The sequence below is a fragment of the Clytia hemisphaerica genome, unplaced genomic scaffold (assembly GCF_902728285.1).
Source record: "Clytia hemisphaerica strain Z4C2 unplaced genomic scaffold, Clytia hemisphaerica genome assembly, whole genome shotgun sequence".
NCBI lineage: Eukaryota > Metazoa > Cnidaria > Hydrozoa > Leptothecata > Clytiidae > Clytia > Clytia hemisphaerica.
Window position 1 is genome coordinate 904273 of NW_027104385.1, and position 14521 is coordinate 918793.

At 36.9% G+C, this 14521-nt stretch overlaps 1 protein-coding gene across 1 annotated transcript; it reads right to left on the minus strand.

Moving 5' to 3' along the window:
• Window positions 1-8512: 8512 nt before the first annotated feature.
• Window positions 8513-11767, minus strand: LOC136819454 (uncharacterized). The gene is made up of 3 exons (XM_067075677.1): window positions 11312-11767; window positions 10847-10921; window positions 8513-10138 (listed from the first exon to the last, which is right to left on the minus strand). Exons 1-3 carry the CDS (start codon window positions 11765-11767, stop codon window positions 8513-8515), a joined length of 2157 nt encoding a protein of 718 aa, XP_066931778.1.
• Window positions 11768-14521: the final 2754 nt, after the last annotated feature.

Genomic DNA, 14521 nt, shown 5'->3' on the forward strand with positions numbered 1-14521 from the left:
GTAAATAATCATTAGTAAATCATAGTTTCTTTTTGTAAACATTCGAAAACCTCCTTTTTTTCTTTTGTTTAAAAAGAAAACATTGCAGTGTAATTTCTTTGTTTTCAATTAAAAGAAGCTATTGTAACGTAAAATTTCTTTGTCCTTTTTTATATTGAAGAAAAAAAATTATCTTTGTTTTTTATTATATAGTAAAAAAAGTCTCTGACTGGGACTTGGGAGAGAAAAGAATAAGGGGACAAAAGTGTTCCCCCGCCGAAGAGTGCAAAAAGTGGTAATAGTGCAATTAACGATTAATCGCACTCCTCTAAACCAATCAGATTCGAGTAATTTTGCACGGCTGACGATTACTATCAAAATTAATTAAATTTCCCAGCTCAAAGATGGTTTTCAAATGGGGATGAAATCAAAGTCAATTTACCAGTGAGGCTAAAATTTTAGGGACCAAATTTAGACTAAATTCTCCAGTGGCGGGAAGCTACCACCTGGTTTGTAACAGTCAGTAAAGTAAACAATGCGCTCAAGTAAAAAAAAAGGATTTCCAAAGTAGAATTTAGATTCCAATGAGAAAGTCTCTTACAATCCGTTAAGTTTAAATCACGTGCGTTCCCACGATTTTTTCTATTAGTCTGTGGGAAAGTTTTTAATCCAATTTCATTTTTGATATCAAAAAGTCTGATATTTCAATTCGATAAAACAAAAACTGATAACCAGAAAAGTACTATTTTGAGATAAAGTAATTCATTTTCTTTAGCAATGGAATGTGCTGCGGTTTTCTAATTTGATCGGCTAAAACAATTGTATTTAAGAAATAGATTATGATAGGGCATGTCAGTTTTCATTCAATTTTTTACTGGAATAATATATCCTTTGATAACCTCCCTGAATCTTTCGCCAAATAAAATCACATCGTAATTCATACAAGTTGATCCCACCAAAGATTTTTAATAAGAAATGAAATTTGAAACACAAATGTTTTGTTAAAACGTATTTAAAGTTTATTTAACGTTTTGGCCTCATCCAGGTGCCATCATCAGTGAAATTCATTTTTGACATTCCAGTAAGTAAAAATGTTTAGAACTAACACCACTTCACTTTAAGTGAGCTCTTCTTTTCTGTCATGTAAAAACCACTCTTGAGGAATATACTCTGATTAAGCTGACATGGTTTCCACATTAGTAGCAAAAACAGTGCATATTTCTGATTGGACTTGGCTACAATCAACGTCAAAATTTATTGATAAGTTTGGGTATATTAACTTTAAAGCTAATAAAGACTTTAAAGCTCGGATTTGAATGACAGGTTCAGCTATTCCATTTTATTTCATTGGATGTTTCGATTGGGCTCCTGCATAAAACATTGAATATGGGGATATAACATTTTTGTTAAATTTAACCCCCCTCCCGGACTTTGTGAATTTTGATCACCCACACCCCACCCGGACAATGGCTCTCACCCCCCCCCCCCTCGGTGAGTTGGCCCCCCGGACAATCAAAAGCACCTTAATCAGAGTTAGTTTGCCCCTAGAACAAGAAAAACTTTGCAGATTTTTCACTACCCCCAGACGAAATATCCAATATATCCACCACCCCCTCCCTCCACCCGACATACAAATATTTTCTGGAAACGCCTATTGTAGAGGAGTTTAGTTGCTTCCAGGCTGTATTTTTACCCTTTTCGGTATTTGGAAACTAACAGACTAAGATAGATCCCTAGAATTAAGTCGAATTTCAAAACTCGAAATTGAGACTCTAAATTCCAGAAGCAAGTTTTGGTTTGTGGCTTTTTTAAATTTTTCAGGGATCAAACCCTGACTAGATAACTGGCGCAATCACTCAACTCCCTATGAAAGACGTCCCCAAGTGGACCCAAAATTCACGCCTCAAAAATTAGATTCTCACGATCACGCCATTTTTTTCGAATTCACACCACAAAATTTCATTTCGGAAGAAGTCGAATAAAATTTTTACAAATGACAGGCTACTCATCCTCAGGCAACAAAAAGCAAAAACATCCCCAGATATTCACCCAAGGAGAAAATGTGCCGAATTTCAGCCGAATCAGATAATAATTTTGAGGTCTCCAGACTGACCCAAAATTTTACCCTCGTTTTGGCGAAAAACACGTCCCCAGGCCAAAAAAATTTAAATTTTCAAAAAATGATAAAAATCCTCCCAAATATTCACCTAAAGAACACATCTCACCATTTTTAAAGTCTCCAGATTGATTTGAGTGAAGCTTTCGAATAAATAAATACCGTATTTTCTCAAATAAGCGCTGCGGCACTTTTCAAAAAAAAATTTATGGGTGCGGTGCTTATCGCTTATCAAAGGGTGGCGCTCTTTTCAAAATTAGAAAGAACTCAAGCTTGAAACAAGTAACCTCAATTTTACTATACCATAGTTTTAGTTTTGTAGCTTTTTTATAGGTATGTATGCTATGCTTTAGTTCCCTATAAAGTCTTTACTACAAGTTCAAACATGGAGGTAATAAGAAATAGATGGAGAATAAATGACTTTTATTTCATTGTACCTAATCATCGGAAGCAAACGGCTCCCTGGTTGCAATGGGAAAAAAGTGATTAATTTTGTGTGCACTCATGGGAATATTTGATTTCATAAAAAACTGAATAAAAAGGTGTTGGATTTTTAACAGCTCTATTGTGAGATAATAGCTTTGTTGATCAAAATGAGAAAAAGCTTGCCGGAACAAGCACAAAATCCTATATTTTTAAGGGCCCCCTCTCATAAAATCATCGATAGATTTAAAAAAAATCTATATTACGATTAGGTAACCTTTAAATTAATCATCCATCAGAATTTGAAAGCCCCCTCCCTTTTAGACGTAAAGATTTCTAATGAAGAAATTTTCAAGGAAAATGTGCTGAAACTCTCAAAATTAGCAATATGTTTGCCCAAAAATACATCGATATAAAATCATAGAACTATTGTAACCTTACTATTAGAAAATTATTTTTGTATCGCGTTTGAACAAGAACTTTTAGCATAAAATGTTTATTTCAATCAGGATAACATTCTCACTTCTGTTCTTATAAACTTACATTTCGGATTTTTTTGCTTCCAATGATAGTAAATCAAAGAAAACCGATTTGAATGAAAATATAAAAGAATTTAACGATAACTTAGGCCATTACCGAGTCATTTATTCTCCATCTATTTCTTATTACCTCCATGGTTCAAAAGAGTAAAGCTTCTATCGAAACATTGAGCTAGTAGAAGTAAGCCTAAAAAATTATAATAATAAGTCCTGCTAATTGGGTGCGCCCTTTAGAGGGTAGCATTCTTTTTTCAACTTTCTTAACTTTGCGAAAATGTGAGGCTTAGCTACCCGGTGATACGGGCCCTATCTTACGTAGTGATATTCAATCCCAAGAATCTCTAGTAAATAGGACTTAAAAGGAAGGGCTGCAATGTACCTTTCTCTTTTGTCTGTAAGCTTAAAAGCTAAAGGAGGTCGCCGACACCGACAGAGAAAATTTCTGATTGTGGTTTTCACGATCCTACTGATTTGCAAAATTCAAGCCATCACGCTTTAAAATTCCCGATTTCACGATCACGACGGTATTTAAATTCAGAAACAGGTTCCAGGGCTAGAATGGCTGATCATGAAATGTGGAGGGAGGGCGATACTGTTTGTTTCCGCAATACGATATCTGGTCCTACGATGCTTCCAGTGTATAGTTTCAGTATTTTTAATGCTATGAATGCTTCCAGGCGATAGTTTCAATATTTTTAATGCTATGAATGCTTCCAGGCGATAGTTTCAGTATTTTTAATGCTATGAATGCTTCCAGGTGATAATTTCAATATTTTTAATGCTATGAATGCTTCCAGGCGATAGTTTCAATATTTTTAATGCTATGAATGCTTCCAGGCGATAGTTTCAGTATTTTTAATGCTATGAATGCTTCCAGGCGATAGTTTCAATATTTTTAATGCTATGAATGCTTCCAGGCGATAGTTTCAGTATTTTTAATGCTATGAATGCTTCCAGGTGATAGTTTCAATATTTTTAATGCTATGAATGCTTCCAGGCGATAGTTTCAATATTTTTAATACAATGAATGCTTCCAGGCGATAGTTTCAGTATTTTTAATGCTATGAATGCTTCCAGGCGATGGTTTCAATATTTTTAATGCTATGAATGCTTCAAGGCGATAGTTTCAATATTTTTAATACTATGAATGCTTCCAGGCGATAGTTTCAATATTTTTAATACTATGAATGCTTTCAGGCGATAGTTTCAATATTTTTAATGATATGAATGCTTCCAGGCGATAGTTTCAATATTTTTAATGCTATGAATGCTTCCAGGTGATAATTTCAGCTATTTTTAATGCTATGAATGCTTCCAGGCGATAGTTTCAGTTTTTTTAATGCTATGTGTAACATCCAACTTTGTTATCTTTCATTTTAGACTATATCTCAAATATATATTAGAAACATAATAAACATTACACTGGCGACGAAGTGCCACAGATACATGATACATGCAATATATTGAATGATACCTGAAAAAAATTGATACTTAGACACAGAAACTTGGTTACCACACATCATTGGTTTCCAACAGACACATTTATGGTCTGATCCAAACATCAGAAATCAAACTCCACGAGTTAATTCCTCAGCTTCACACAAACGATTTGTGGTTCAAACTGGAAACAACCATCCACTCAATCAACTGTTCAAGACTCAAGATCCAAGACAAAAGAATTTGAGACAGCCAACCGTCTCACCAAGCGAAGTCACACCGGGTTAGCCCCGGACCGTGCAGGTGAGACCTTTCCTTTGTTTTACTTTCTCTGACGTCCCACCTACGTTTGTCGTCTGGCGAAAAACAGACCTGTTCAAGGACGAAAAACTGGTTCTCACCAAGCTCTTTTCACACCGGGTTTGTCCCTGACATCATAGGTGAGACCGTTCTTTTCTTTATCTCAATACGATCATGAACTTCAGTGCCGAAAAATTTAATCAACTTCTGACAACACTGTCAGGAGGGAACGTCAACGAAGCAGTCAGTGCTCCGCGCAATGATCCAGCAGCTCTAGCTCCAATCCGACAATGTGCACTGGGAACTGACAAAATGAAGAAACTAAACATCTTCGACGAATTGTTGGAAGATGCTGACAACAGAATGTCATATATTGGCGACACAGAAAAGATAATAGTGCTTAAAACATGGGGTGGACCAGAAATTGTTGAACTCATTCGCCTTGAAAAGTCCCCTCTCAACGCCAGGGCGCAAACCCCCCAACAAGGAGAAGCAGAGCAAGAACAAACGTACAAAGACCTGATTGACAAGCTGCGACTTTACTTGTCGAAAATGGTCAACAGGACTATGGCAATGCACCAACTCCTCAGCACACAACAAGGAAGTAGGAGCTGGAGCGAGTTTATCAGAGACCTCGAAAGAAAAGCTAAAACACTGAATTTCGCGAAGAAACCATACACAACGGAAGAAGCCATAAAAGACGCAGCAATCTTCGGGATGAATGACGCATCACCCAGAGAGAAAGCCTTGGCAGAAGATCCAGACCTAGAAAAACTATCAAGATGGGGCCAGGCCAACGAAACAGGCAAAGAAGATGCACGAAACCTACACAAAGAGATAATCAAAAGAGTCAAGCCAGAGTCAGTCAACGAAAATATGACTGTAGACGACATTGAGGAGATGATGCAGACACTCCAGATCATGAAGCTAAAGAAAGCAGGACGATACAGCAACAGAAACAAGAAACAACAGTGCAACAGATGCAACTCAGAACACCAACCTGAGCGCTGCCAAGCCAATGGGAAGTCCTGTTTTGTATGCCAAGGAAAAAACCATTTTGCAAAGACACCTGCTTGCCCCAAGACAATCAAGAGGGTCAGCACAGAGAGAAAAAGAAGCCAGGTACAAGAGAAGAAAACACATACAGCAACAACCAAGGAGTCAGCCACCAACAACAAGGTCTCCACCAGAACACCAAACAAGTGGGTGGACGTGAATATTGGAGGGATCATGTACGCTGACTCCGCAACACTACTCCCCCTTGATGGGGGAGCTAGAAGAGTCAGACCTCAACTTCAGACCATGGGGTGGAAACAACCTCGATGTGAAGGGGATAGTCAACACAACAATACACAACAGCAAAGGAGCCCATGTGTACAGCAAAGTCTATGTCATCGATGGTTTCCGACCAGAACCTCTCCTCGGAGACACAGATGCAGAGAAGCTTGGCACCATCACTTTCAACAAAGACAGTAGAGAACCAACAGGGACACCTATCAGACGAATCCCAGACAAGATAAGACGAAACCTTGAAGTAGATGTTGAAACACACCCATCAAACACCACAGCCGTTCCACAAGAGCAAGTTAAAGCGCAGACACTCGTCGAAAAGTTCAGAGGTTGGGTGTCTAAAGATCGAACCCATACACCTCGAGTACGCCTGTAAAAACTCAAAAATTAAATGAGTAAATTATTACTTGATTCATTTTCAAAATAAGAAATAAATGACTAATATCAAGAATTACACTCAGTTGTCCCAAATAATTCAGAATAGTACTGAATTATTTACTTGGATTCAGAAAAGTTCATAGATAATTTCCTTTCTTGTAGAAAATTTTACTTCAATTGTCTTTCACGTAATTCTAGCACTAAAATAGCTCAAAAACAAAATAAAATTGAAAATTGACCCAATTTTGAAGCCTAAATAACGACGATTGGGGGATATCTCTGATGCTTTTAACACAGAAAGGGGCCTAACGCCCCCTCATATCTTAGGATTGGGAAGTGCTATGAACTTGAAATTTTGACCATAATTAGAGATAAGATAAAAAATAAAATTTTGTTCATTTTGACGTTTCGATACTACTCTTTGTATCATGATCACAAATACACTAGCTAACAAGCAAACGTGTTTAAAAAATCAAAATTTCTAAAATTTCAAAATCACATCTAGTAATTAGAGGTCATAAAATTTTTTTTACATAATTGAACGCATACATATAATTAATCAAAAAAGCTCTAGAGGATAGGAAGATACCGTTTTATTTAAATCAGGTTTCAAATCCCTAATGATTAATGATTCTTTTATTTATAAAGCTCTTCATCAGTTTTTCCTCTTTCATAAACTTTCATGTTCTCAAGGGACACATCGTGCCCAGTTCTAAAAAGGTGTCTTGTTACAGCAGTTGGTTTCTCAGCATTCCGATGTTCCTTGTACCGTGTCGCAATGTGCCGTTTTGTTTTCCCAATGTAGTAAGACTCGCAATCTGTACAGTGCACTCCGTACACAACAAATGAACGTAACCTTAGAGGTATTTTATCTTTGAAAGTAAACAGATTTGAGAGTCGTGAGACTGGTGGAGGTGAAAAAAGGTACCCTTACTAGCGGCACATCCCCGTACCCCTTTTTGCCCAAGTACCCCTCCTACAGTTAAGAACAGAAGAGTATGTATGCTTTATTTTATCAATGATAATCAATGTTAGATGTTAGATGGACAATCTTAATCTATCAATATCTACCACTGGTCCACATAAAAATTCAGAGAATATTTGGATAAAAAGGGCTAAAATGCCCATTTTGGGCCGGTCTGCAAAATACACACGGGTAACAGGTGGCAAAATTAATTGATGCACACTTGCAAAGTGTGCAAAGTCTTTCAAAAGTTATCAAAAATTTTCGTCCAAAGGGAGGGGTACAAGATGAAATAATATGGCAAAAATGCTAATAACTAGAAAATTAGAAAACTCAGAAAGATGGAATCAGACAGTGAATACAATGAAATTCTTGTAAAAGCTACCCAAATTTTGGAAGATCTGGCGAAAGGTATCTATATCAACTAAATTTATTTTAGTAATTCGAAAATCGATTTTTCTAATTTTAGGGTTGGTCAGGGCCATAAAAAACTTATGAAAATGGTCGTACCTTAAACCCTTAAATAATAAAAAAATATCTAGTTTCGTAAAGGATATCTTTGATCTAAAAAGCAATTGATAATGTCACCCAAAAAATACTTTGTTTGAATGAAAAAATAGTCAGTATGTTTTTTTAAATGAAAAACATTATAGTCCACCAAGGATTCATACGGAACTATCGATGTTTCGTCTTCCTCTTCAACTTGATATGCCTGAAATTCTTCATCAAAGCATATTGTTTCAAAGTTTTGAATTTTAAAATATAGGTATCCATGTATTATACATATTTGAACAATTTTCCCAAACGTAGGTAACTTATTTATTCGGTTAACGTTCACTGCTAAGAAGGCTTCTCTACAATACTTTGTTCCAAACCGTACTACCCAGTTTGCCTTAAAAGCCGCATTATTGAATTCGATGCCAGGTAATAGATTTCGCTCATTAAACCTGTTTCTCAAGTTGACCTTTTCATTAGGAGAAAGTGGCTTCACCACCCCATTTAATTCTTCCTTGTTAAATAAGGGATGTGAAACGCCCTCAGAGTTATCCCCATAATTAGCTGTATCAAGGTATTGATGGCGGTTTGCTAAGGAGAGTGGAAGGTTTTTAAAATTTTGACATTTTGCCAATGATTTGCCAAGTATTTGTGTGCAGCCTCAAAACTGTAGCATGAATATCTAATAGGAGGACCAAGTTCATTTATTGAATTGGCAAAATGGAGCATGTAGTTGTGCTTCGGTAAAACATTGTCATCGGGAAAAAGGCGTTTGAACTCTTTCAGATGGTTTGGTACTCTTTTTTTTAGCAGTTTAATCGTTTCGTCTCCAATAACCGGAGAAATCAATATTTGACAGATTTCAATCAAGTCTATAATGAGCTTAACATACTCATTTTCGAACTCCACCAGAGAGTTAATAACAAATGGAAATGTCCTTAAAAAGACACGAGCTTGATCTGCTTCAAATTTCAGCTTATATCCTTCATTTTCAAATACACTTTCTCTTATCGGTGGAGGTTTCGAAGATAACTCAGAATAACCATAGGGATGATTAGCAATAGATCCGTTGACACGATCTAATGAAGTTACTTTGAGAGAATATATAAGCTTCTTTAGGACAAGTCGCAGCTCGTACTGCACAGTTCCCTCAAAGAGAATATGCATGATATCCTGTGGGAGTTGCGTAATTATATCGAAATTTGGCAGTCTGCACAATGGACTTCTTTGGTTTATACCATACGTTATTTTCAAGTTATGTTGCAAATTTCCTGTTGCATTTTCAATTTCTGTACATTGTTCATCATAAATTTCTTTAGTTCGCTGTTTGATTTTATCTAAATCAAAAACTGTTTGCAGTGTTTCAAAATCACAGAGACAGTGTCGACATTTTATAAATGCACCACCAACACCTTCTTTGAAGCCACCCCACAGATGTTGGCCAAGAGTATCACCTAAGAAAACAACTACTTTTCCAAAAACAGTTTGTTCCTCATTATTCAAGCTCATAACATGACCATGGTAAAGCAATATCAAATCATCAATTATGGGTGATAAAATCTTACCAACGCCATACTTTTTCACATGTGATGCTGGAGCAATGGCCAGTAATTGGACTGCACATACTCTGGAACGGTATTTGGGTGAAGTATTAGCCACACAATAATAATACATATCAATTTTGTATTTGGTAGCAGCACTACCAAGCGGATTGCAAATTTCCAGCTCATCATGAAATAACATAATAGCAAGTGCAGTAGGATGATCTTTGAAATATTGATCTTTTGTATACACCGAACCGTCGAAAATGTCATAAAAATAGCCGTTTCCAGTGAAACGAGGTCGTCTCAGAATAAGAGAAGCTATTCTGGTATTATTCAGCATTTGCTCGAGTGTTTCTAAAATTGGTATATACATATACGTTTCATTCTTTTCTGATAATACCAATTCCTTCTTTTTACGTTTCCTCTTTAAGATTGATCCAAGAACTATCTCAATAGGTTTGACATGGGAAAAAGTTGATTTAATGAAAGATTTTAGCTGAGCTTCAGTTGAAAGTCCTTCAAAAATGTTACCGCCATCCTGAAATATCTCATCTACTTTTGCAAGGTCTTCTTGTTCTGTGACACCAAGTTCTTGAATCAGCTTGGCTTTTAAAATGTCGCAATGTTGAGAAACCAGACATGAAACGTTGTCCTTGATTTTTTCCGTTGTAGCCTGAAAGAAAAGCAAAAATAAAAACATTTTAACATAAGCTTTTTGTAAGAGCTCCCTGGACTGTCAAGGGTGCTATGCAGCCAGTCTTTATTCCGCCAGCCTTCCCGCCACTCCCGTCATGTTGTGTAATGAGAAAAAAGGAGTATTGTCCATATAAAGAGTCACTAAGTAAGCTATCAACAGATTAAAGATTCAAAAGGTGGGCGGTTTTGTGTTTCAAATAAACATAGCTGCGCTGAAAATAACTAAGGCATCAAGCTAAGGCCTGAAATATTATTAACCTCCCAGTTATAGGGGGATAATGTCATTTGCCGCCCGCTTTGAACAAGATTGAAGCCATTGCATTGAAAGGGAAAGACTTGACTGACGTTAAATCTTCTACCCTTTTGCGACCCTTTCACTTTTAGTGACCTAAGCCTTTACTTAAGATTTTTATCAAACTAATAATGGATAATAATGATAATAATAATAATAGTAATAGCGTTAAGTTTTCATTCTTTGTTGTTACGGTATTCATTCTTCCCTTCTGATAAGTTATGATCCCTTAGTATCATTGTGTGTCCCTCTGCTGAGATCTCAATGATATCCCCCATAATCTGCAAACTAGGGACAGGCCCAAATCAAACTGTGTGAAAAGAAAATAACAGCAAGACCTCAAACTGAACGCTATTGTTATGTTATCTGAACCTTTCATATTATTATACATACCTGTGACAATTTCTTCCGTTCTTTAGATTTCAATAAAAACATTGCAGCACATTTTTTCAGGTTTAGTTGAGAGTTCTGAAAAATTAAAAAACAAAGAAAATGTTTTTATATATACTTTGAGATATTATGAATTTGACCGACATTGAAATTCAGCATCATAAAAAAACTTACTTGTGATCAAGAATGGAATTAATTTTTGAAAAATAAGGCATTAGGCTTTTCAGACAATGTATATATAATCTCAATGTTGGTCACATTTAATGGGGGCAATTTTCCGGGGGGGGGGGGTGTTTTCCGGGGGGCTATTTTCCTAGAGCCTAAATCGAGGCTTTCACCATATGAATCAGTAAAACTTGCGTTTTGAAAATAACATAGTTAAACATATATACAGTTTACATAGTCCAAATCTTTCCTGGATATTTCTAAATAAATAATGCCTTCTTTCAAGTACAGAGCCTTACTTACTTCAATCAGGTTATCATCATTGTTATCAACTTCTTGTTGTTGCTCTTGTTCGTCATCTTCTGAATCTGACACATCTGATGACGAAGACGATGACTCCGCTGCTAATGGTATTGCATCATCACCTTCATGTTGATCTACTTCATATTGAACATGTTCAATTCCATCTGGCACAGCCTCTTCCTCTTCATTCAATTGGATTTCACCGTTAGGTTGTTGACGCCCCTGAATTGCGTAAGGCTGCTGGTGGTAAACCTCTTTGTGTTTTCTTGTTATGTGTTTGTATAAAGAGTTATAAAGCGAGAAGGTGGCAACACATCCATCCACATTACATTTAACGTTGAAAGAGGATTGATTTGCATGGACGGAGCGATAATGATCAAGGAGAAGACGGACAGAAAGAGCTTGAAAATAATTGCACAAAAGACATCTAAATATCGGTGGATGTCCCTGATTCATCATCCATGTTTAAAAAATCTGAATTCTACTGTTCTGTTCAGTTCAACTCAGGATGCCTTCTCCTGTCGCCTGTTCACATCTTCTACCAGGCACGATTCTACCACGTCTACGTCTACCATTTTTGAATATTCTTATCTCGTTTTATTTAGCTCAATAAGCGGGCATTTTAAGTTTTGAATTCCATTTCAATTTTCCGAAGTATAACAGCGCGCGGTATATTTTATACCCAGCATTCTTTGCGGTTTACCATCGCAGGACTGCATTAAGATACCCTCACACGACGAACGAGAGCGCCATCACGCATGCATCAGATTCTCAGATTGAAATTTGATTTCGAAAGTACTTAAATTTCTAAGAATGGCATCAGAGAGAAAATTGATTAGAGAGATAATGAAAGTCCAGCCAGAAATTGCTGAGCATTTTATAGGTATGTACCTCCTTTTTTGTTTGTTTTGGCTTATTTTGGAGTGGAAAACTAATATGATACTGGATAAATTCCTTACTTTTATCTCAGCACCCGTCTCCTCAATCTCTTGAATACAATACATAATGGAGGGTTGCCTTTTATTTTGCTGTAATAAGGATTTTTCACGCTGTGGTAATGAAGAAAGGCCCCCAATATCTCTGTCATAGTTCTTTATAGAGGTGAGGATAATATGTAATATATTGGCCCTAGTCCGTGGGGGGGGGGGGGGGGGGGGGGTACTTAAGAAAAAATGGGTGCTGAGTATCTGCGGACTTTAAGGGTCGGTTTTTTGACCTTCCAAAGTCTCTCTGAGGGTTACAAAAATCAGAAAATTTCAAAGTATATAGTCTCTCTGGGGAGTTGCCAGAAGTCCGACACTTTCTAGTCCGACAGCAAAAAAGTTCGACAGTGCAATTGACGTCAGGCGTTAGGCCTGGGTCACATATAAGTTGTGTTCGCGTCATTTCCAGCCCCAAAATGTGAGTCGGTCGGTCAGTCGGCACCTTAAATCGTCGGAAAAATGTGCTCTGAATATAGGCGGTGGGGCGGTGTTAAAATCGTCGGAAAACTGCGCTCTGAATACAGGTTTTTTCAGGCGGCAAGAATCATCGAGCACGCACGCTGCAATATGATTACTTTGGATATCGCGAGCACGCACAAAGCAGTTGGGTAGCTCTTTTTAATGCAAAAAATCTTTGAAAAATTGCGGATAGAAATCTTAAAAACACTCAATGATCAAAACGCTGGCTACGCTGAATCTACAAAATTCTTTTAATAAAATCGCTAAAAAATCCGACAAATTTACCGACTTTCCGACTGAAAAGGGTCGGATTTTTAAGATAAAAAGTGAGTCGGTCGGCTGACGTGAACACAACTTATTTGTGACCGCGGCCTTAGTATAAGTGTAGTGAAAACTTTAGTGAACGAAGGTTATACTTACACCTGACATTCTGGCTACGTTTCGCGTTGCCCGACCGACTCTTTAATATCAAGTAAGGCGTAAATCACAAATAAGTTATGTTTGCGTCGTCCGACCGACTTGCTTTCCATCTTAAAAACCCGTCCCTTTTCAGTAAGAAAGCTGGAAATTTATCGGATTTTTTAATATTTTTCAAAGCATTTTGTACATTCATCGTAGCCAGAGTGTCAGACGTGAAGTTTAACCTCCGTTTTCACTACACTTATACTAACACCTGATTGCAAACAGATTTTCGTTGCGGCTCGTTTAACTGCATCCAATCAGGCTAGCATGTTTTTACTTAGCTTGTTTGCAACTAAACTAATAGTATACATAAACTTTTTTATAATACTATCAGCTTAGAAACTTGGCTACATTCATCGTTAGTCGGCGATTTGATCATCTGTCTTAAAAGAAGCTTTCCGTCCGCAATTATCAAAGTTTTTTTGCGTTAAAAAGCGCTATGCGACTGTTTTTGCAACCGCAATGTACCTTAAGTGTATTAATTTTGGCGTGTACTTAATTTGGCGGTTGGCCAAAAGACAAATTTTGGCGGTGTGGGGATTTAATTTGGTGGATGGGAAAATTTTAGGCAGTCGTAAATCAAAAATTTTAATGGTTTTAACTTTGGCGGGTATTTAATTTGGTGGACGCTCAGTTTTTAAAATTTTGGCGGGTCAGGGGGGGGGGGGTCAAGCAGTTACTCCGGAACACTATGAGTACAAACTGATTTTTGATACTTTTGAAAAGGGACCACCACCACTTGCCCTTAGTACACATGGTACTAACTGATTTTGAGGTAGAATTTCAATACACCACCCCCAAAATAACCCAAAACGCATTTTTGGCCAATGCGTTTTTCAAAATTGGCCTTTGAGGAAACTTTTCAACATCTTTGTATTGATGCTGAAATTTATATGTTCGAAATTAAACATATTTCAGGAAAAAAATGCGAAATTTTGGAAGTATTTTTTATTTTCTAAGATCGAAATTTTTTTTTTTGAAATCTTTTTTCCAAAAAAGCTGGATTTTTGGCAGTTAGTACACAAAATTTGTTGTAAATCGGCTAGCATACCACCTGTTTCAGGGGGGTCAAGCAGTTAGTACATGACACCCATGACACTTACTCTCGGGTACCTAATAGACGGGGGGGGGTTGGAAAAAATCTCAAAACTTACTGGGTGGAAAAATTTAGAAAAGTAGGCTAATACAGAAGAATCAGGGCAAAAGAAGGAACTTTCAAAAATATTTTCCCAAAAATTACTAAGTACTAAGTGCAAAAACAGGTGGTATGCTTGACGATTAACAGCAAATTTTGTGTACTAACTGC

Coding starts and splice junctions, on each gene's coding strand:
- LOC136819454 (XM_067075677.1), bottom strand. CDS start 11,767: ATGAATCAGGGACATCCACCGATATTTAGATGTCTTTTGTGCAATTAT. Junction 10,922..11,311: donor ATGATGATAACCTGATTGAA/GTAAGTAAGGCT, acceptor TTAATTTTTCAG/AACTCTCAACTAAACCTGAA. Junction 10,139..10,846: donor AACGGAAGAAATTGTCACAG/GTATGTATAATA, acceptor CTTTTCTTTCAG/GCTACAACGGAAAAAATCAA.